Source organism: Penicillium griseofulvum (assembly GCF_001561935.1).
Source record: "Penicillium griseofulvum strain PG3 chromosome Unknown contig_95, whole genome shotgun sequence".
Taxonomy (NCBI): Eukaryota; Fungi; Ascomycota; class Eurotiomycetes; order Eurotiales; family Aspergillaceae; genus Penicillium; species Penicillium griseofulvum.
The window spans coordinates 278589-301127 of NW_024467454.1; the positions used below are offsets into that span (position 1 = coordinate 278589).

A 22539-nucleotide genomic window follows, 5' to 3' on the forward strand; every position below is an offset into this window, starting at 1 on the left:
GTTACACGTGACTTTATATGTCCCTGTAATTAATATTAATAAAATAAACCTACTCCGTACGGAGTAAAAATATAAGCAATCGGAGTCAACTACTCCGAGACCACGTGTCGATAGCCTCATTCATATTGACCAATGGGAATGTCAGGACTTGAAATCGGGTTCCCGAGGTCCCGAGGTCAACGGGTCTTCGGCCAAACGAGTCATGTACTTGATCACATTATTTCTATGATCGAGATTACAAACACCGTCTGGACGGCCATTAACACAAGCCATGAATGAATAAGACATCCCATCGAAGTATCTAGAAATAACGTTTCTAGTTTGAGTTCTATATAATTCGATCCAGTTCACCGTCTCTGTTCTATGTAAATAATGGTCCTCAAGAAACAGGGCAGAATGCAAAGGACAAGAATACTACGGGACAGATAAAAAGAAAAGACCTCGGAAAGCTCAAGGGGTGGGAAGAACGCCAGCATTTTCGTAGGATCGCATTGTGTTCAACCATGCCTGGTAAGTGTCATCACTACGGTTCCAGCCAAACTCGCGAGCCTTGGTACCAGTGCTGATGAATGGCGTCTTCTGCTGGGTTGGCGTGAGCAACCAGTTCAACAACTCAAATGCGTCTAGCTGAAACGACTCAATTTCACCACCGTACTTGGCCACGATTTTCTCCCATGTCGACTTCTTGTCCTTGGCCCAGTCGGCCATGTCCATAGGCTTCGTCTCCTCTGTAGGAGGCTCAAACTTGTCCATCGGGACCTTAAAGTACTTGGCCAGCAAATGCCACAGGAACTTCCACACAATCACATCGCCATTGATGTGGTTGAAGGCCTCATCCTTGCACTGGTCCTGTGTCGCTGCCCAGACAGTGAGATCAGCAATGCTGGGGGCGTAAGACTGGTTCTCGACTCGGTGATAGCCGGATAGGTCTCCTGGCCACTGGGGGGCTTGGCCGAGTTCACGGCAGATGAGGAAGTATTGGGCTATCGGAAGTGTTTCGTTGATGCCGAGGTCTGTAAATCATGTGTTAATGTCTTGTTAGGAAGGACCCTGTGTTTTGACCTACACTGGCAGCTGTAGCCGATGATAGCCATGGGACGAATGATGTTGTAGTTCCAAGTACTACGACGCTTCTGGATGGCGAACATGTCATCTTCCTGCTCGTAGTAGAAGAGGTTCTCGGGGCCTTCGTAGCGGGGCATGTTCTCCACGAAGGGGGTTGTGATGTCTCTGAATTGGAAACCATAATGCTACCAACCGTCAGATTTAGTTCAATTTGTTAAGGATTCATCGTACCTTTCCTCCAGTTTGCAACACCACACGCTGCAGTCTAGGGCAGGCTAGGTCCACCGATTCTAGGAAATTACGGAACAGAGGGCCATTCTTCACGTAGAGCTTCGAGAAGTCATTGTCATGAACGTAGGAAGTAAAGAAGGCATGAGTAACATCTTTGCAGAGCTCCTTGATCTTCTCGACGATTCCCTCTGCCGGTTCTAGGAAGTCGAGGGCAACGAACCGAATCCTCGGGTCCGTGTATACCGACTGAACCGGCCTCCTCGAAGTGATGATGATCTCCGACCTTTGAATAGTGGTGATTAGATTTTTTTCTTCAAAAGTACGGACGTGAAGAGAATATAATCACCTACCATTCTCTGCTTGGCTGTTTGATCAGATGGTCAACAATGGCTCCACCACTAATGCCATTGGCGCCAGCCACAAAGGCAACCTTTCGAGTAGGAAGGTCGCCAAATGGGTTGCTCATGGTAATAAAGGAACCTATTGAATTGAATAGATAAGATGAATGAGATGTGAAGAATATGAATACAGTGGACGTGTAGTGTCCTTTTATAACCCCCGTTCCTGTGCAGATCTTGCCGTTCGTGGAGACCCTACAGTGCCTGGCAAACTGCTCTAAACATCACGCAACATTAGAAGCTGCCTCTAAATGGTCGGCGGCAGAGGTATTGACTATACAGTTGTCTCATATAGGCCTTGCCAAGAGCCGAGAAAATCTGCCCGAGGTCCACCCGGTCCGGCCCTCTGAGCCAGTCATTCCGTTTAGAAAATGGATCCAAGTGGATTGAGGTGCGATGCGCATTTCTCTCTTCTTCTCGATGGCTCCCACTTTTTATGTCTTGATTTTTCTCCAACTTTCACAACACCCCGTATGACAAAAGTCCTAGTACTGAGGATCCGTGCCACAGAGACCTGATATTGATTTCCTCTTCTAGTCAATTCCTTGACTATGAACAACAGTGGTGTCGATATAGCCTTGATTTATTTTAGAGTTAAGCCCTATCCATACTATTGTGGTCTAACTATCGTTCAGGTACATCGAATTACTCTCTTCAACATATTTACTACATTTTTTCAAAGTTCATAATATTTTGTTCTAACAGCTTTCTCTTAGATTATATAGTCTATAAGATACAAAGAGGATCCTCCGGGCTTACAAGCGAATGGACACAACCTTCGCAAGCTCCATCTGTCTAAGAACTGGTATAAATTGCGCACCGCTGGTCGCCACGTACCGAATCGCGACCCAGACCCATTATTGGGTCGAAGGGTGGTTGGAGTTTACTGGGTCGTGGGGAAGAGGAGGTTATACCCGGGTCAGAATTTGAAGTGATAATATGAGCCTATATAACGGATACATCCTCAAGTCGGTTTCAGGAACTCAGTTCCGACATTTTCCAGGTTCAATCCATCGTGAAAAGTGGTCTGTCCAGGAAATGAAAGATCGGCAGAGCTTGCTCGGACCAGCTTGGTTTTCTTGAAGATTTTCCAGAAGGCGAAGAGGCAGATATAGATAGGCAAGCCAACATACGCTGCGATGAAGTCTGAAGTCGACCAGTTTCCAGACGTGAAGACGGCGAACCCATTCCCCAGGGCTACAAAGCTGAAGTACACGAGACTGAAGTATGCGGCGTAGGGCTGGAAGGGGGTCCGGAATGGGAGGGCTTTGACACCAATGCCCTGGGCATTAATGGCTGCGCGGAAGCGGATGTATGACAGGGCAATCGTCATCCATGTCAGGAAACTGCTGAAGGCCGTGATGTTCATGAACCACAGGAAGGCTTTGTTGGCGCCGCTGGAGACCGTCATGTAAGTAAGGAGCGTGATAGACGAGGTTATGCCGACGGCGAAATACGGGATTCCTCTATTGAACCAAAAAGAGACAACTGGTCAGTCACGATGAATTTTCCCGAGAGAATAAAGCCAGGAGATGCTATGGGACCCTACCTTGATGAGCAGCGGAGGAGGAATCGCGGTGCCTGGCCGCATTGCGCTAGTGAGTATAGATATCAAGAGGCATTGAAGAGCATGTTATTGGCAACCGAGATGGTTGAGATCAGGATAACAGCATTCAGGATGGATGGCAGCACTGGGATTCCTGCGTTGACGATGCCGATGACCCATGGGGAAGCGGCCGCGCCAGGACCGCCGCTTAACAGCCGGGGATCATCGTACGGCACTATCAGGCCCACTGCCAGTGACCCTAGCACATAAAACACCACGATCCTGACGAAGATGATGCGAATTGCCTTTGGGATGTTCTTCCGCGGGTCTTTGGCCTCGCCAGCAGCGGCGATGATGCCCTCGGAGCCGCCGAACGCAAACCCAGCCGCAATCACCGTTGCAAACCACCCTGCAAAGCGCCCAGCAGCCCCAGTTCCAATATATTCATTCATCGCTCCTGGAACCCTCCAATAGTGGAACCCCAGGCGTTCCTGGCCTGGCGCACCGCCCAGGTCAATGACCAGGGACAGGATGAGCAGCCCTATCATCGTCGTTAGCTTGACTATGCTGAAGATAAACTCGGCCTCGCCGAATATTGACACGGCTATAATGTTGAGCAAGATCGCGACTATGATGACAATTGTGATCCAGACTGCGGAGTTCACCTCTGTCGTCCAGTATTGGATCACAATCGCCGCAGCGGATGCCTCGGTGCAGACGACCATCGAGTTGGCGTACCAAACCTGCCGGGCTGTTAGCCATCCACATACTTGAAACCAAGCCTCTGATTAACTCTAGTAGTACTCACGTTCCAACCAACCGCAAATCCGAGAGCATCGTCCACGAACCGAGAGCAATAGGTCGGAATGGCTCCTGTAACGGGCATCCAAGTACCCATCTCTCCGAGACATTGCATCTAGAAAGGACGACCAATCGTTAGTGAATTCCTCACTGCATTCCTCTTTGACTCACCGTCGCATAGACCGCCATTGACGTAATGGTATAGGACAGAAACACAGACAACGGGCCTCCGCGGCTGAGTGCGTCGCCGATTGCTAGAAACAGACCTGTTCCAATTGAGCTACCAAGCGCCATGAATATAAAGTGTCGGGCTTTGAGCCTTTTCGAGAGTCAGAGAGCCAGAAACGAACGATTGCATGCAGTAGGGGTTAAATACCCTCTTTTAACCGATTGGTCTGCTTCATGGACATCACGGGACGCCCCGGCCTCTGTATCCTCCGTCCCTGATGGGGAACCGACCACGGCCTGGTCAATGGACTCGCCGTCCTTGTGGCTTGTCATGGTAGTGTTCCAACCAGTGGAGTCGGGCTACCGATGAAGTGACAAGAATTTTGTGCGAGTAAAGGTGCGATAAATAGTAACAGTCTGTGTGTGGGATTATTGACTCAAAAAAGCCAGTTTACCGAGTATGAAATGTAGGTCGTAGGCGGGTAGATAAGTTAGAAATAAGGGGATAGCTCCAGGACTATTGAAGCTTCCCCACATAATCTAAAAATGTGGATCTCGACTCCGGGTCCGGATGGCTGTCAGTATAAACTGCGGGGTTAGAGTGCTAGTATTTTTTCGAATACTATGCCATCACACCTGGGTATAGATAGAGATCCTTTGTATCTACAAGCATATGTTCAATACCTACCTGTGAAAATATATCAACCATGCTCTTTGCGGGGACGTCATCACCCAATCGGAAGCCGGTCCGTTTCATTATCAGCCAATCACGGCAATGCCCGCCTAGATAAGCTTCGTTAGTTCCAAGATTTTGACACACCCCAACAGTACCGGATACCGTATTCGTATATAAATAACAGTCCAAACGAAGTTTACCCCGACAACCCATCTTTCAGCGCAGTACCTACATACCTAACATGACCCGTCGACCAAACTTCCTCGTTATTGTCGCCGATGATCTTGGCTTCTCCGATACTGGAGCATTTGGCGGAGAGATCAAGACTCCAAACATTGATAACCTAGCCAATGGCGGCCTCCGCTTTACCGATTTCCACGCAGCATCAGCATGTTCGCCGACGAGAGCAATGCTACTAAGCGGAACCGACAACCGTAGGTGTTTTGAATATTGACCCATTCGGTCGCGTCAGCGGGCTGACTGTCCACTGTCCTCGTACAGATATTGCAGGCATAGGAACAATGGCGGAATCGTGGACCGGGAACCAAAAGGGCAAACCGGGTTATGAGGGCTATCTAAACGATCGCGTAGCACCGTTTCCCGAGTTACTTCAAGCTGCTGGCTATCACACGCTTATGTCAGGCAAATGGCATCTAGGGTTGACGCCTGATCGGTGGCCGTGCCGAAGAGGCTTTGACCGGTCCTTTTCGCTCCTCCCTGTAAGGCTTAATACCCATCTATTAACCCCACCCAATCCTGATCAAGCTAACCGAAATATCCTCAGGGCGCGGCTAATCACTATGCGTGGGAACCCCAGTTACAAGAGAGCAAAAAGGCCCCAGGTCTCCTGGGTGAGACCACTGTCTTCTACGTAGAAGACGACAAGCACATCCAACCCCATGAGCTGGGAGAAGATTTCTATTCATCCGACGCGTTCGCAACAAAACTAATCCGGTTCCTGGATGAGCGAGACGCAACCGAAAAGGAGAAGCCATTCTTCGCCTATCTTGCCTTCTCGGCACCTCACTGGCCGTTGCAGGCCCCGGAGAGTGATATTCAGGACTACCGCGGCGTGTACGACGAAGGGCCGGAAGCACTGCGGCAGCACCGCCTAAAGCGCCTCAAGGGACTTGGCTTAATTCCAGAGCACACAGTCCCGCACGATGTCGTCGCTGTCGGCGGCCACGACCTCTCCCGGGACTGGAACGAACTTGACGAGGAAAAGCAGGCGTTCTCCGCCCGGACAATGGAATGTTATGCAGGCATGGTCCAGAACATGGACCGGCACATCGGCCGTGTCGTGGAGTATCTCCGCGAGCAGGGCGAGCTAGAAAACACATTTATCCTCTTCATGTCCGACAACGGCGCCGAGGGCCTCTTGCTCGAGGCTATTCCGATTATCAAGGGCGATGTCCACGACCATATAGCGCAGTACTACAATAACTCATTGCAAAACATGGGCAGAAAAGACTCGTATGTCTGGTATGGGCCGCACTGGGCGTCGGCGGCTACAGCGCCAGGACGTCTGTACAAGTCCTTCACCACCGAGGGGGGAATCCGCGTCCCGTTCATTCTGAATTATCCTCCCCTGACAGCTCATAGACATCCGGGTAGTATTGACCACTCGTTTGCATCTGTGATGGATATCGCTCCGACGATACTGGAGCTTGCGGGTGTTGAGCATCCAGGGACATCGTACCGCGGCCGCACCGTGGCCCCTATCCGCGGCAGATCCTGGGTTTCTTACCTAACCGGACAGACGAGCAGCATCCACCCGGATGATTACGCCATGGCCTGGGAACTCTTCGGTCGGCAGGCTATCCGGAAGGGGCGATACAAAGCCGTGTACATCCCCAAGCCGTATGGGCCTGAGAGGTGGCAACTCTATGACTTGGAACAGGACCCCGGCGAACGCGACGACTTAGCGGACCAATTACCAGACACTCTTGAAGACCTGATAAAGGAATGGGATCAGTACGTCTATGACGTTGGACTGGTTGAGGGTTCGGCGCAGCCTTCTTACGTCGTGGACAAGAAGGACCATTGATATTAAGCATAGATAAATATAATAAAAGCCTCCTTCTTATTTACAAACTGCTTGCTTACTGTGGTTTTACTGATAGAGAAGCTGTTAAAAGAAACACTACCTATTGATATGATCTCCTCCTGTAGGCCTAGCAGGACGGCTGCAGTATCGAGTAGCCTTTGGATATGAATGGGGGCGCAACCTGCCAATCAGTGAGATGAGATTCCAGTAAATTTCAGCCGAAAACCAGCAGTACAACATTGAACTCTCCAAAGCTCGAGATTGCTTTAATTAATGCGTTAGCACAAGAATGTGGTTATGCTGTCAAACCATACGCTCCAATGAGGCCCAGATTGCTGTGGAGCTTCGGTAGATGATTCATATAGGGTGGAAGAAGATGATACAACGCTGGAATAGTATCGTCTATGCTGGTTCGTAGAGGCGATAAACCAGTAGCCTATTTCAAAGAGAGCTATAACATCCCATTCTTCATTCAAATTCTTGGTTATATCTACAGTACTGAAAAACAACATAAAATTCAGGAATAGTGTATTTTCAACGCCACCAGGCTTAATACATGTGAGTCTACCTCGTGTTTATTGGTAATATGCAACACATTTGATCTCCACCAATATCTCTTCGCGTGGCAACGCGCGCACCTCAACCGTTGTCCGAGCTGGCGCCGTAGTACGATCCGGCCACACACGGTTCCACTCCTCGTTCATGCCCGAGTAGTCGTCGCTTATGCTGGTCATGAAGACAGTCGCGTCGACGACGTCGTGAATTCCCGCCTTCCCTTCTGAGGCCGCTTGAATATCTGCGTGTATGTTGGACAGAACTGAGGCGGTTTGCTGCCGGATGTCTAGGTCTAGTGTGACCTTGCCTGTGGCATCTTCTGTGCGAATGGCGCCGACGAATGTTCCATCGCCGCGGCGGGAAGAGGTTCCCGAGACGTATATGTATGATCCTTGTCCGTTGTTCGATGGCACAGTCCGTGCATGGGGATAATTGGCCAAGCCTTGGGCATGGTTTGAGGGCCGGAAGTACGGGGTGGTGGGCGCCATAAGTGGGATTTGGCGAGTATGTTGCGCCGGCAAATAATAATTCAAGTAAAACCAGTCGGGTACAATCTGAAAAAACGAACACTGTGGAATAAATCGTTTATATAGAAGAGGTGAAGGGAATTCCATAGTCTCCATCGGATACATCCGAGCGCATACACCCGAATATTCTTCAGTAGCAAAATGGATGAAGATAGGCCACTTACTAAGAACTTCACTTTTATATAATGTTTTAGCTACGTATTTATAGTACTTGGGGAGAAAATATAAGATGTTTAATGAATGGGCTTAATTAGAATAAATTTTATACTAGTAATTGTCTAGATTGAAATGTTGGATCTAATATATATATGGTGCTGTCAATGCGTTAAGTGTAGATATAAGACTACAGAATATGTTCAACCTACAAATTTACAGCTGCTGGAGGTAGGTGAGGATAGCGACAGATGTAAAGAGCGAGATAGATCACCAAATTATGAAATTTACACAATTTGATGGGGTCGTATGTGGGCGGCTTGGGACCCATGGGCTCCTGTCCCAACTCTCACTTGTGTATCTATATAATTGGTTTATTTGTAATCTCATGGTTTTAGGGAAACGTCTATGCCTTATACAAAAGTCTTTGGAGAACAGTTATATTCAAGCTAAAAATCTGAAACATGAACTGTACGGAGGTTAGTAAAGACATCACGGCTGTGTGCTCCGCCTTCACGGCCAGTGCCAGACGCCTTCATGCCCCCAAACCCTGTGCCGAGCTCCCGAACCAGCCAGCAATTGACCCAAACCAATCCAGCATCGATACACTCGCCCACCCGGCGCATGCGAGCCATATCATTGGTCATGACGATACTGGCCAGGCCATTGGGGTTGTCGTTTGCTAACGTGATCGCCTCTTCTTCTGTGTCGAACGGACACACAGTGACGACTGGTCCAAAGATCTCCTCGCGCATGACTCCACTGTCGGTGTTAAGGCCACTGAGTACCGTCGGCGCGATCCAAAAGCCTTGCTGAGGCTCTTCGTCTGGCACCTCTCCCGTATGGAAAACGGCATTCTCTTCCCGCGCCTGTACTAGATAGGAGCGAACCTTCCTGTAATGCTCCCGCGAGACAACTGGTCCCATCGTTTCTTCAAGCTTGTAATTGGTTTTGACATATTCCGCCAACGCAGACAGGAAGTCCGCGTACACTGCGCGCTGGACGTAAATGCGTGAGCCGCAAAGGCATATCTGCCCGCTGTTCTCAAAAGCCGCCCGAGCAGCGAGAGGCACAGCCTTAGACAGGTCAACATCGTCAAACACCAAGGCTGGATTCTTTCCACCAAGCTCAAGCGACAGATGCTTCCCAATGTCAGCTACGGTGTCCTGTCGGATACGGATGCCTGTGCTTGTGCCGCCGGTAAACGAAATTCCTCGCACGTGCGACGACTTCACGAGTGCTGATCCAGTAGCTGGGCCATCTCCAAAGACAAGGTTCATCACGCCGGCTGGTAGCCTCGCTTGGCGGAAGACTTCACCTAGCACTAGTCAAACAGTCAGTAGGCTGCAGCACGGTATTGGCCAATGGTTTGACATACAAAAGCCTGTTATGCTAGTGACTTCGCTTGGTTTTGCCACACCCGTGCATCCAAATGCGAGACAAGGAGCAATCTTCCACGTCAGGAGATACAGTGGCATGTTCCATGGGGAGATGAGTCCAAAAACTCCAACGGGAGATCGATGTTCATACGTCAAGGTGGATGATTGCCCATCAACGTATCGCACTGCGCCCTCTTCGTGTAGAATGTATGTAGCAAAGTACCTGGGAGAAGCAGTCTCAGCATCTTCTTACGTATCAAGGCCGAGATAATAGTGGAATGTGTCCTGGCAAGGGAGAAAAGCACTAACCGGAAGTTCGAAATCGCACGCTCAATCTCCACACTGGCCCGAGCCAGGGTCTTCCCCTGATCAATGCTCTCCCAGACTGCGAAGAGTTCTTTCTTCTCACTCAGGATGTCAGAAATTCGCATCAAGATCTGCGATCTCTCATGTCGCGATGTCTTTGACCATGCTGGGAACGCTCTGGAAGCCGCATCCACAGCGCGGTCCACTTCAGTCACCGGGCCGTTGGGGATTTGCACCAGAAGGTTCCCGGAACGGGGATTTAATGACTCAATCCATTTCACTGACTCTGAATGTCTACTGAAGTAGCCATCGATAAAGTGGTGTAGACGGGGGACATTGGACCCATGGCTGGCTAGGTAGTCATTTGCGCTCTCCAATGTGTCGAGCTCCCATAGCGTAGAAATAACATCCATGATGAGGCAGGCGAATATACCAACTGATGGTGATCAAGGCCAGCATTATAAACCATGACATTCCTGCTGAGTGAGCATCATTGTCTCCACGCGGAGCACGGGGACCCTATTCGCTACGGGAGCCATCCGGTGCGAGTGTCGCCTGTCAATGCTGAACCGGCTCGCCCCGAAAACATGAACTAGCACAAAAGAACGCTTTCCAACAAAAGGCTATTACTTGAATTGTACTAATTCTGGTATGGTTATGGCTATGAATCTGTTTATTGTATTGTTGATTAAATATCCTGATAATGAATGACCGTGGCAAAGGCACCTATAGTATAGTCCCTACACGTAACTATTTACACTTCGGAAACATGCCCTCCAATTTTAGAAATTCAATAGCGTTCCCTGACAACATCCGCGCCCGGTTTTCCTGTGAAAGGAAATTGCCCACCTGCGCCTCACTGGCCAGCATCTTGCCGGGGACTGGCATCTCGCCGAGCGGGAATGGGTAATCACTGCCCATAATGATTCTCTCCGCCCCGATCTTCTTACAGATATACTGCAGTAGATCTGGGTCATGCACCAAACTGTCGAGCCAGATGTTGTTCTGCTGTGACTGGAAATAGTCCTGAGGAAGCACTCCTTCGGAGCTGTGCGCAACCAGATCAGGGCGACAGTCGTATCCATGCTGAATTCGTCCCAGCAAAGGCAAGTAAGCCCCACCGGCGTGGGCGAAGCACAAACGGAGTTTTGGATGGCGCACCAAGACACCGGATGATAGTATGGAGTGCATTGCAAGCGCTGTCTCGCTGGGCCTAAATCAACATAGGGTTAGACATCAAGACGATAAACTTGCGTACCAAAGGGATTATTCCTTACATTCCAATTAGCCATGCTGACCAGTACTTCCCCCATCGTTCCTTATTCTCCTGCTCTAGCTCGTATCCAAGAGGGTGGATGAATATTGGAAAGTCCAACTCCTCACATGCGGTCCAGAACATCTCAAAGTCGGCACTGTTCAGGCTTTTTCCGTTAATCTCAGTGCCAATCTCCACGCCTTTTAGCCCCAGCACATTCTTTGCGCGCTCCAGCTCCTTGACCGACGCAGCCACATCCTGCAAAGGCACGGTTGCCAAGCCCACAAATCGATCAGGATGATCGCGACATACGGATGCAATGTGGTCATTCAGGTATCGGGCCATCGCCGTGGCTGGCTCAGCAGGCTTGTCATATGAGAACAGCACAGGCACCGTGCTGATCACCTGCACATCCACCCCCGAAGCATACATCTCTGTAATGCGGACGTCTGGATCAAAGCAGTTGGGCTCTACCGTACGGAAGAATCTGTCGCCGACAAACATGTCGACTTTGCTTGAAGTTGTGACATTCTGGCCATCGGATATGTCGCTTGATGTTTCATGCGGCCGAAGGGTAATCCATTCTTGGTTGTTTGACTGCGATACGCCATGAGATTTGGAGATATCAGGTAAATATGGCGGCATGATGTGAGTATGCATGTCAATTCGAAATGGACCATTGTGGGTGCGCTCTGTGCTGATGGGCTGGCGATGATGCTCACCAGCACAGAAACAGCCGTTGGAATTAATCGTCATCGTAAATGGCAATGAAATAATGTATATGTTGACTTGAAAGAGTGGTGGCTCGCCAGGGAACAAATAGATGCTTCTGTGCTGACAATATAGCGGAGTAAATGCAGTACTATATGACGTGAAGGGCTACTCTGACTTAGCCTTGTCCTTATTTCATTGTTTCTTGACCAGTTAGTTGACATCGGGTATAGGCGAACAACTGTGGCCATGGCCTTCGGAACTCCGTAAGACCAATATGGATCCATCCGATGCCTCATTCGGAACGCTATCCGGCCTGGGACCACCGCAAATTCACAGTGGAAACCCTTATTTGTGTTCAAGCTGGCCGCATGAGAGCAGCCCATTCCCTCCATCTTCTATATCCAATCTACAACCTGCTTCTGTCCTTGCCAAAAAAGAAATCATGGAGCAGCACGTCTCGTCCACTCCAAATCCTATCCCGGGAGTCGTTGTTCTGCAGTCATGGCTATCTGCCAATGCCCAGAATTTACTGCCCCCAGTAAATAATCAATGCGTGTATTCTGGAAAGGACTTCGTTTTAATGGCTGTTGGAGGGCCGAATACGAGGAATGACTATCACAGTGGGTATCATCTTTCGGAGAGAAGGGCAATACAGGGGTACTCTATGCTAACGTGGTTGTTCGGGACAAAGTTAACCAGACAGAGGTAAATCCCCATCATAAGATTGACGAAACCGTAAACTGACAATGGCATGTTTTCTTGCATCAGGAGTGGTTCTACCAAATTAAGGGTGACATGTTGCTCAAGATTGTCGAGAATGGCGATTCCTTTCGTGACATTGTGATTCGAGAAGGCGAGATGTTCCTTCTGCCTGGTACGATAACTTGCTATCCTTGCTCTCCACCTATTAATTACCACTGCAGGAAACATCCCGCATTCCCCAATCCGGTATAAGGACACAATTGGCCTCGTCATGGAGCGCACTCGGCCCTCGCACGTAATGGATCGCATACGGTGGTACTGTCCCAACGAGGAGGCTCACCAGACTGCCCCCAGTATCATCCGGGAAGAGACATTCCACTGCGCAGAGATCGAAACACAACTTAGGGATCTCATTAATCAATGGATGACGGACGAAAAAGCACGAAAGTGTGATGGTTGTGGGCAGATTGCGCCGCCGTATTGATTCCAATGAATTTGGCTATGCATGCCAGGCTGTGGCCACCATAGGGGCCTTTGGAAGCCCTATACCCTAGTATCCCCATACTGCCTGTTTTTTATGAGGATGGAAATGGTGATATTGTTGACAATAATGTGATAGCCGGTTATATCATTCGGAATGTGACAAGAATAGATCAAAGGATGACATGAGCATAGTATCTTCAAGCAAGTCCGTTGGCGGTGAATCTCCCAGTGTAGGCGGCAGAGGAGGAATACCGGGTAGGAGGAAATCACTGGAGCCAATTGTAGCATTCAGCATAGGCAATCTGTCTACCTCAGAAATCATGGACGGCTGGTTCAGCGTGCAGTATGGGGAGGGAGCAGGAGGAGCATAGAAGTTCTGCGATAACCTGCGCCGCTTTGGTTGTCTTTCAGACAGTCGTGAATCCTGTCCATAATTATGCGATAACAGGCTTTGTGGCGTCCTTGTGAGGTCTGCCTCAGGGGCATTGTTCACTAGGTCCCCGCGTTGACACATGGTGTCGTTGTTGGCGGTACCCGGCAGATATTGATGCAGGTTGTTGCCGTGGCTGCTACTGGTTCTGCGCAGCGAACCATCATTCGTTCTGCTATCTCCTATTGGTCCTGAACAAGTTTCTTCCCCGTACCGATCGAACACTCTATGGAACAGCTCGTGCTTGCTAAGATGAATTTGTGTCCGGTACATATCTTCTTCGGTGAGCTTTTGATAGCTCTTGACCTCCGGCCATTGAACTTTGATCTTTCGTAAAATGTCGCAGCCCCTCTGGACATCGGGCCAGGCATTGTTAGTGAAGTCTTTGTTCTTTACCAAGCGCATGCAGTGTAAGAGGACTTTGGCACTAGTATAGACTGCCCGGCACTGCTGGATCACAAAGTGGCAGGCAGGCACAGTAGCCATCACTTGTGGAGTGACCCGGATACAGCTTGACGCGGCCTTGGCGCAGCGTAGAAACACTTCAGGTTCCTCGATGTTGAGTTTCTCAATAAATGTGCGGTAAAGCAGGACAAGCCCGATGTAGTAGGACGACTCAGCGATGTTCTGTAGTGCGAGAGGTCGAGCCGTACCATGAGACCCTTGCATTCTAGGCAGAACCCGCTTAGTGTAGTACCTCTCCAGCTCGATATCGTATCTTTTCATCTCTGACCGCAGCATACCATCTCCATGCTCGTCATTGTGGGACTGGTGGCGTCTGCGAATCCACCGCACAGACTTGTAAATGCGGCCAAGGATAATATGAAACTCGGCAATGACTGGGAACCAGGGATCGACCTTGTCTTCCGATCTCCAAGTTAACCGTCCCTCGCCACCATACAGGTCCATGTTGCTCTCGGCGTTATCAATCGCCAAGGGCTTGAGGAGCACTGTGGACAAGGAGCGGTCCAGAATGTATAAACACCACCAAAGGTTATCATGTGTGCTGTCGGTTGTGTGTACTTCAGTCGCCGCATCAACGCCATTGTCAAAATCCAATGCTTGATATAGACGGATCGCATGGCCCGCTGTAATCCAAGCGTCGTTCACTTTGCCACACTCGGTGAGGTAGAAGGTCAGAAGGCCTTGCGCAACGACGAGGTTGGTGGCTAACGTGGCGTTCTGCCCGGGTGGCCGTCCCGGGAATTTAGGAGTCGCATGAGAGTATAGCAGACCTCCAAGGTCCACCTGTTTGTAGGCTTTTAGGCAAGGTTGATCAAAGATAGGGCTCTCTGCTGGGAGCAGGAAGGATGCTACGGCGAGTAGTGCATACAAGACCAGCAGGAATTCGTCGTCTTCGCTGGCGCGGCTGCCTTGGCGAGCCGATAACCAGCGATCATACTGTGGTTGGAAATCACATTGGCTGATGATGGGGAATATGGGATATATAGAACGGTAGAATAATTCAATCAAGAGCTGCAGAAGCGGCTCTGGCAATCGGGTCACGTCGATTGCAGCGGACTCTGGGTGCCGCGGCGGCACTGTCATAGGTTCCACCTGCTGGGTCTCAGAGCCTTCGTTGAGACTGTCTCCCTGTTGGTCTAGCAGAGAATAAGGATCATGATTGGCATTATCGCTGTTCGACACATTTGCGGCCATTATACGAGGTACAGGTGGATTCATTGCCCCTCTGGTGTCCTGGTCTTTCTGGCCCGTTTGAACATCTTCATCTAGACTGGATTGGCCGTCATGGCCGGTTGATGGCTGTGCTTCTGATTGCTGATGTAATCTCTTTTCCATCAGCTTGATCTGGTTCTCCAGTTTCATGAGATATCTAAAGGAGTGGTCAGCGGTGTCGTTTCTGATGCGGAGAGGGCGAAAAGAGGTCATTCATCGCCAGAGGGGGGAGACGCACTGCGGATCAACCAACTTCATGTTGACGGACGGGTCAACATAAACACACTCGGCCTGGTTGCGAGTGCAGCTCTCGCACGGATGCTCGCCATCACACTTGACTTTCTTCCGTCGACATGCCTGACAGGCACGCCAAACCCGCTGGCGCTCGTACATTGCGGTGAGCGTGCGGAATATTTTTGTAATAGACCCCGAAGAGTGAGGGGAGAGTTGGGGAAGAAGATGTTCTATGGTGGAGCCCGGAAGCGACAGTTTTGACGCCGGCCCCATTTTGATGTTATTGTTCTGTCATCCTGGTACGCACTACCAATGCATTAGGTTAGACTGTTAGGTTCATGTAGCAATACCTAATTGATACATGGTATTCATACTTACCTATACGGCATACCATACAAAAGAGCGTATTACAAGTTATTCATTGCCACACAAATTGTGGATTTAGTTAGAGAATTCGATATTCCTGAGGTTACCCCATATATTGTACATTGTACGGATTTCTGTCAAGGGACCTTTATGTTACTGGGGTATGACCCACATGAATCCACAATACAACCGGCATTCTGGCCGAGGCCAATCAAGTACGAGATGATTCAATCTATGGGGCCTCCACGTTGGTTATGATACTAGTACATAGTAGTATTCCCCTGTAGTAGTGAATAATGGTACATTGATGTTCATCCGAACTCCTTTCCAGATCACAGTATAACATGGATAAGGTAAGTCTAAACCTATTGAATGACGGAAGCTATTGAGAGGGTTGCTCTAAAATTGACCGACATATGCTGATCATTCATTTGCTCTGTTGCATTATCGGTATTTTATTGATAACTCAGGTGTTTCCTATTGCACGATATGCGCGTTGGCCATGTATCTTATGGTCCTGCCCCATTATAGCGAGATATATGTTACTACACGATGCTTTCCCGCAAAACCAATGAGATAGTTTTCGGTAAATTCTATTGCTAATACAACCTCTAGGTCCTAAGGCCCCCGGATGATGCCGATAACTCGTTCCGGCCGAGGTCTATCTTATCACCCAGAAGAAATGATACGAAGTGGAAAAGTCTATATAATACCAGTGTGACCTCACATGAATAGGCCTACTATTACATGCAAATAATCGTCACAGACCAAGCATACCATAATAACACAAGATTGAGATAAGCCTCATCACCATGAGCTCCGAGACCACCGGCCGTCAACATGTGGCACCAGCAAGTATCCGTGATGCCTTTTCCCGGGCCATGTCTGCTATGTACACGACTGAGGTCCCCCTATACGGAACACTGTTGTCTCTTGTTTCTCAAGTCAACAAAACGACCCTTGAGCAGGATGATTCACTACGCCGACACTTGGAGGCCACAGATGACCTAGCCCGCATCGACCTGGAACGACACGGCGCCATCAGAGTTGGGACCCCGGCAGAACTTCATTCAGTGCGACGCGTGCTTCAGCCAATGGGCATGCTTCCAACTGGGTATTACGACCTGTCCGCAGCGGGGGTACCAGTGCATGCAACGTGCTTCCGGCCTCACAGCGCAGCGGAGTTATCCAAAAATCCATTTCGCTTGTTTGTTTCTCTGCTGCAGCCGAACCTGATCCCAGATGAAAGGATCCGAGCCATGGCTATGGAGACTCTTGGTCGTCGCCAGATCTTCTCGTGTCGCATGTACGAGATCCTGGACATATACGAGAGCTGTGGTGGCCTTACAAATGTCGAGGCTGAGGAGTTCGTGCAGGAAGCCAGGGATGGCTTCCGATGGCATGCTAACGCTGCTGTTCCTCACGACGACTACCTACGGCTTCTGCGCGAGAATTCTGTCCTGGCTGATATTGTCGCTTTTCGGTCACCTCACATCAACCATCTTACTCCTCGCACCCTGGACATAGATGTGGTACAGTCCGAGATGCGCGACTGGAATATCCCGCTCAAGGAATACGTCGAAGGTCCGCCGAAAAGGAAGTGTCCGATTCTACTGCGACAAACCAGCTTCAAAGCCATCGAAGAGCCGATTCAATTCCCAACGGACACAAAGGGCCCCACAAACTCGGCTAATGCTGTGTTTGGGCATCATACAGCCAGATTTGGAGAGATCGAGCAGCGGGGTGTGGCCTTGACAGTCAATGGGCGTCAGATGTACGACTCAATGTTGCAATCGGCGTTGCAGGATGGAATCACAGCGGTGCATGCAGACGCATATTCGCTGAAATTTGCTGACTTCCCCGACTCATGGGAGCGTCTACGTGCGGAAGGCCTGGCGTGGTTTCAATACCGTGTTGATTGGGACAAAATGCAGTCGGCAGGGACTCTGAAATCCAATGATCTTGAGAATCTGATTCAATCTGGTTATGTGGTATACGAGCCCATAATTTACGAGGATTTCCTCCCTGTCAGCGCAGCAGGCATCTTCCAGAGCAATCTTGTCAATCCTAGGGCGACTAACGGCGGGTCGCCCGGATCGGTTCCTTGCAGTAACAAACGAGAATTTGAGCTTGCCCTGGGCGTAGAGATTATGGACGAGATGAGGCTATACAAAAAGATCCAGGACGATAGTCTGGCGAAATGTCGTCAATGTGTTCGAGACTTTGGGCAGGGGATAATCACAAAATGAGAGAAGTCGGGATAGGGAAATCAATCATTCCGGTTCTATTTGGGTCATGTACATTGCTTCTTTACACAGTCCATAGCTATGCTAGCATAGAGTCATCTTATCTGCACCATTAGAGCTTGCATTATGAGACATATTGTGAGACTTAACAGAATTGGTTACTCTTCGTTCGATTTTATATAGTAGTATTTTATACACCACACATTCCCTGTTTGCAATGACTAGTTATTTTGTATCTTAATGAGCAGTTTTCCAGTTGTCTTCTGTGTCGTAAGATCATCCTGGGCCTGCGCCACCTCCTCCAAGCCATATTCACCTCCAAACTCTAGCCTCACGGCACCAGATCCCACCAAGTCCAGCAACTGCCGCGATCGCAAGACAAACTCATCCCTTTCGGTGATATAATTTGCCAGTGTCGGTCGCACGAGTTTAACATTTTTCTTGCTCAGATCCAGGACTCGGAAACTAGATACAGCGCCACTGCTATTGCCATACGAAACCAGAGTCCCCATTCTCCTCGTGCAGGCCAGGTCTTGGGCAAAGGTAGCCTCTCCAACGCCACTGAGTACCGCATGGCATCCCTTCATGCTGGTTATTCGCATGACCTCCTCTTGCACATCATTCCTCTTGTAGAGAATAACATGGTCGCATCCGTGCTTCATGGCAATCTTTGCTTTTTCGGGGGTGGACACCGTGCCGATCACAGTGGCACCGAGGTGTTTACACATTTGCACAAGCAAGCCACCTGTACCCCCAGCAGCTGCTTGGATAAGGATAGTCTGCCCAGGCTCGACCTTGTGGGCATCTTGAACGATCGTCCATGCCGTCAGACCCTGCAGCATAATCGCAGCGCCTTGTTTTGTCGACACAGATGGCGGTAATACCATGACGCTCTCGGACGGCGCAGAGACGTACTCTGCCATGGTGCCTTGAGTGAAGACTGCCACTCGCTGATCGAGCTGGAGACCATATGACGAAGGCACATTAGGCCCAATCTTGACGATAGTACCGGCGCCCTCGCGGCCGACCTGAAGGGGTAGTTTCACCGGATAGAGGCCACTACGCTGGTAGGTATCGACGAAGTTTACCCCCGCGTAATCGACTTTCACTAGGACGTCTGTGTTGTTCATGACTGGGAGTGAATGCTGATTCTCAAGGCGCAGGACAGAGGAGTCGCCATGTTTGTCAATGACAACGGCTTTCATAGATTGTGGGAGTGTGTCCATGTTTGCAAGGTGATAGTATGTGAGGTCGTTGATTTGATGTTTTGGTGTTCTGGAAATGCGAAATGGAATCTACGGTTTCTATTCCTAGATAAGGCGCTAAACTTGATATGCTATTCTAGACACAGACTGTTTCCTCTCTGCCGTATGTATAAGAAAGCCGCGGGAGCAGTCCGGAGAATCAATGAGATTTGCCTGTTGATAGTAGATGACCGGAGAGACCCGTGAGTGGCTCGTTTTATAAAGAGTGGGTCCACCGAGGGATCGGGTTGCTCCGTGGTTGGCCACGATATTTGTTGATAAAGTCGTAGTTTTCCTGACCTTTTTAACAAGCCAATTTGCTGCTAATCCAATCTCAGTTAACAGATTTTGTTCCACTCGATTTCCAATTCAGGTGATCAAAGATGTTAACATCTCTTTTACAAATGACGCTTCATTCAAGATTGGAGGCTCCAGTTGCCGCATACACCCACGGCCGTCTCTAACCGCCAGAGTCCACCACAACGAATTCTTCTATAGAAAATTTGACTACCTAGCTCTACTCTATAAGCTCCCTTCAAATTAGCTCTTACCGAGTTTGAGTGTTCCGACATACGGTAATGGGAAGAGTATAAGAATGAGATTGAATGGCTTCTCCGGCTTAGAGCAATTCGGTGTACGGTTCATCGTACAAATTTGGAGATGTTCAAGGAAATTATAGTATCACAAAGACTTAAGACTCCCTATAGTAATATCAAATACTATCAAAATCGGAGTTAGTAACTCCGAGATCGCCGTGGAGTCGATAGTCTTAAATGGGCATTGACCAATGAGAATGGCTGTACGTAATTTGATCGGGGTCACTTGGGGTCTTCTTCGGCCAAACGAGTCAATCGATGTACTTGAACTTGTTTTAACCTTTGATTTTATTTGAACTGTTCTCCGACTAGATTTCTCACATTCTTTCTATATTCCTTTATTAACGTGGCCAGACACCGCAAATGCCCTAACGAATTAATGCCTTGATTCGATATCAACCTCATCAAATTGAAATCACGACCGCAATCGCAAGTCACCGGTCAAACAATACGACCTACAAAAATTACCCCATCATGATATCCGCCAGTCTAAACCCCCACCTCAACACAAACGCCAAAATGACCATTCCAGAGCTGGCCGCAGCGGAAGACGAAAAACCCGCCCAAGAGTCACGCGTCCTAATCATCATGACCGGTGGCACAATCTGCATGCAGCCCTCACCAGCCGGCTTCATCCCAGCACGAGGATTCCAAGAAAACTGCATGGCGCGAGTGCCGACCTTTAACGATGGCTCCAACAGCGCAACAATGGACGTTGTTACCAATGCAGCGGGCGAGATAAAAGAGCATCCGAGCCTACGCACCCCGATGACAGCATACGGACGACAGGTGCGGTACACAGTTTTTGAGTTCGAAGAACTACTCGACAGCAGCTCGATTGACGCAAGGGGCTGGACTCAGATCGCGGAGGCGATCGAGCGGAATTACAAGCTATTCGATGGGTTCGTTGTTCTGCACGGGACGGACAGTCTAGCGTACACGTGCTCGGCGCTCAGCTTTATGTTGCAGAATCTTGGAAAGCCGGTTGTTCTTACTGGGTCTCAGGCGCCGATGCTTGAGTTGCAGAATGATGCTACGGATAATTTGTTGGGCTCGTTGGTTGTTGCGGGGCATTTCATGATTCCCGAGGTGTGTTTGTATTTTAATAATCGGTTGTTCCGGGGGAATCGGACGACAAAGGTTGCGGCGAGTGACTTTGCCGCGTTCGATGCGCCGAATTGTGCACCCTTGGCCGTTACGAATTCTATGCGGACTAATGTTAATTGGGATATGGTGCATCGGCCTACGAGCTTGGAGCCGTTTAGTATTCAGACCAATCTGGATACTACCCATGTTGCTTGTCTGCGTATCTTCCCCGGTATCAAGCCGGAGATGGTGGATGCGGTGCTGAAGTTGGATGGGTTGCGTGGGTTGATTCTGGAGACTTTTGGTGCAGGCAATGCGCCCTCTGGTCAGGACAATGCTATGATCAACGTCTTGGCCAGTGCTATCCAGCGGGGTATTGTTATTGTGAATATCACGCAATGTGAGTTATCCAGCGGCTTGGCAGATCGATACAGGATATACGGCTGACATATCTTCTAGGTCTCACGGGCAGCGTTAGTCCAGTCTATGCGACAGGCATGAGTCTCTCTCGGGCAGGAGTCGTAGCCGGCCTCGACATGACAACCGAGGGAGCATTAACGAAACTCGCCTATCTTCTGGCCCTACCAGAATCCACCCCGGAATCCATCGCGAAACGCATGTCAGTATCTATCCGAGGTGAGCTGACCGAGTCATCATTACCTATCTTCCGACACCCCGACGGAGGACTCCCCGAGCGCATTCAGACACTCACCTCGATGGGATATGCCATTTCCCTCGGTGACCTGGAGAAGGTCCAAGCCATCACCAAGACAGAACACCACTGGCTGCTGAACGACGCCGACTATTCCGGCAACACGCCCATTGTAAGCATCCCGTGTTCCTAATCCCCGTCCCTTGTCTCACATCCCTATCTCTGTTCTTATCTTGTACTAACCCAACACAGCACCTAGCAGCCACATCCCCGTCAATTGAAATCCTACACTTCCTCCTATCGCAAGGCGGCTCCGTGCACCTCCGCAATCGCGCCGGCCGCACCCCGCTCTTTTTGGCAGCGAACGCGGGCCTCTCGGAGCACACGCTCCTCCTCCGCAAATCCGGTGCTCACCTGCATTCGGACGAGCGACCAGCTGCAGAACTACTGGCACGTCATCGTCCCTTCGTCTGGGGTATGGCTGGGGTTGGGCCGAAAGAGATAAGCCAGCGGGAGATGGAGGAGGAGTGGGATTCTAGTAAGAATCGGATGATTCCTGGGTCGGCGCCTTAATCGGGTGTTTTTGGGGTTTCGGGGTTTAGGTTTCTACCCCTGGATTGGGGTTGGTATGTTATAGTTGTGTTTGGCCTTTTTGGCCTTATGGGGAAGTCGGTGAATACTTGGACTTTTTTTTTTCTTGATGGGGTCTAGAAATGATGTGACATCAATATACAACATAGAATATTATAGAATGTCTTCGGATATATTGTTACCCCTCCACTTTGGTGGCACCATCACCAGGTTGTAATACGGAATTTCATCCGCGGAGATCAGCCCCTGCCGTAGCCGGGATTTTTGAGCCACTAAGTGGGGACGATAAGGCAATTTTCTCTCATTTTGTTTTTCCGGGGTTTGATGTTATTGTATTTATACATTTACAGGGTTACTGCCAAGGTAGTTATTGAGGTTCTAGATTATATTCGCCTATGTACAGAGTATATT

The 22539-nt window shown here is 49.6% G+C and overlaps 11 protein-coding genes across 11 annotated transcripts; 4 read left to right on the forward strand and 7 right to left on the reverse strand.

Moving 5' to 3' along the window:
* Positions 1 to 450: 450 nt before the first annotated feature.
* On the reverse strand, positions 451 to 1762 carry PGRI_056220 (SDR family oxidoreductase; the record flags this gene model as incomplete). Its single annotated transcript, XM_040793335.1, has 4 exons — positions 451 to 1013; positions 1067 to 1250; positions 1297 to 1579; positions 1647 to 1762. The coding sequence occupies 4 exons, from the start codon at positions 1760 to 1762 to the stop codon at positions 451 to 453; spliced, it is 1146 nt and encodes a 381-aa protein (XP_040648190.1).
* Positions 1763 to 2658: 896 nt separating this feature from the next.
* On the reverse strand, positions 2659 to 3105 carry PGRI_056230 (uncharacterized protein; the record flags this gene model as incomplete). Its single annotated transcript, XM_040793336.1, has 1 exon — positions 2659 to 3105. The coding sequence occupies one exon, from the start codon at positions 3103 to 3105 to the stop codon at positions 2659 to 2661; it is 447 nt and encodes a 148-aa protein (XP_040648191.1).
* A 200-nt stretch (positions 3106 to 3305) lies between these two features.
* On the reverse strand, positions 3306 to 4542 carry PGRI_056240 (uncharacterized protein; the record flags this gene model as incomplete). The annotated part of the gene is made up of 4 exons (XM_040793337.1): positions 3306 to 3983; positions 4049 to 4156; positions 4213 to 4360; positions 4418 to 4542. The coding sequence occupies 4 exons, from the start codon at positions 4540 to 4542 to the stop codon at positions 3306 to 3308; spliced, it is 1059 nt and encodes a 352-aa protein (XP_040648192.1).
* Positions 4543 to 5126: 584 nt separating this feature from the next.
* On the forward strand, positions 5127 to 6932 carry PGRI_056250 (arylsulfatase; the record flags this gene model as incomplete). The annotated part of the gene is made up of 3 exons (XM_040793338.1): positions 5127 to 5319; positions 5387 to 5604; positions 5670 to 6932. The coding sequence occupies 3 exons, from the start codon at positions 5127 to 5129 to the stop codon at positions 6930 to 6932; spliced, it is 1674 nt and encodes a 557-aa protein (XP_040648193.1).
* Positions 6933 to 7507: 575 nt separating this feature from the next.
* On the reverse strand, positions 7508 to 7975 carry PGRI_056260 (RidA family protein; the record flags this gene model as incomplete). The annotated part of the gene is made up of 1 exon (XM_040793339.1): positions 7508 to 7975. One exon carries the CDS (start codon positions 7973 to 7975, stop codon positions 7508 to 7510), a length of 468 nt encoding a protein of 155 aa, XP_040648194.1.
* Positions 7976 to 8616: 641 nt separating this feature from the next.
* PGRI_056270 (Amidohydrolase 2) lies at positions 8617 to 11752 on the reverse strand (the record flags this gene model as incomplete). The annotated part of the gene is made up of 6 exons (XM_040793340.1): positions 8617 to 9491; positions 9546 to 9769; positions 9856 to 10288; positions 10611 to 11065; positions 11130 to 11365; positions 11420 to 11752. 6 exons carry the CDS (start codon positions 11750 to 11752, stop codon positions 8617 to 8619), a joined length of 2556 nt encoding a protein of 851 aa, XP_040648195.1.
* A 343-nt stretch (positions 11753 to 12095) lies between these two features.
* Positions 12096 to 13007, forward strand: PGRI_056280 (3-hydroxyanthranilate 3,4-dioxygenase; the record flags this gene model as incomplete). The annotated part of the gene is made up of 4 exons (XM_040793341.1): positions 12096 to 12359; positions 12443 to 12526; positions 12590 to 12695; positions 12745 to 13007. The coding sequence occupies 4 exons, from the start codon at positions 12096 to 12098 to the stop codon at positions 13005 to 13007; spliced, it is 717 nt and encodes a 238-aa protein (XP_040648196.1).
* A 144-nt stretch (positions 13008 to 13151) lies between these two features.
* PGRI_056290 (Transcription factor) lies at positions 13152 to 15620 on the reverse strand (the record flags this gene model as incomplete). Its single annotated transcript, XM_040793342.1, has 3 exons — positions 13152 to 13584; positions 13651 to 15270; positions 15352 to 15620. 3 exons carry the CDS (start codon positions 15618 to 15620, stop codon positions 13152 to 13154), a joined length of 2322 nt encoding a protein of 773 aa, XP_040648197.1.
* Positions 15621 to 16525: 905 nt separating this feature from the next.
* PGRI_056300 (uncharacterized protein) lies at positions 16526 to 17962 on the forward strand (the record flags this gene model as incomplete). The annotated part of the gene is made up of 1 exon (XM_040793343.1): positions 16526 to 17962. The coding sequence occupies one exon, from the start codon at positions 16526 to 16528 to the stop codon at positions 17960 to 17962; it is 1437 nt and encodes a 478-aa protein (XP_040648198.1).
* A 218-nt stretch (positions 17963 to 18180) lies between these two features.
* PGRI_056310 (quinone oxidoreductase family protein) lies at positions 18181 to 19185 on the reverse strand (the record flags this gene model as incomplete). The annotated part of the gene is made up of 1 exon (XM_040793344.1): positions 18181 to 19185. The coding sequence occupies one exon, from the start codon at positions 19183 to 19185 to the stop codon at positions 18181 to 18183; it is 1005 nt and encodes a 334-aa protein (XP_040648199.1).
* A 1133-nt stretch (positions 19186 to 20318) lies between these two features.
* On the forward strand, positions 20319 to 22110 carry PGRI_056320 (putative lysophospholipase; the record flags this gene model as incomplete). The annotated part of the gene is made up of 3 exons (XM_040793345.1): positions 20319 to 21285; positions 21345 to 21709; positions 21790 to 22110. 3 exons carry the CDS (start codon positions 20319 to 20321, stop codon positions 22108 to 22110), a joined length of 1653 nt encoding a protein of 550 aa, XP_040648200.1.
* Positions 22111 to 22539: the final 429 nt, after the last annotated feature.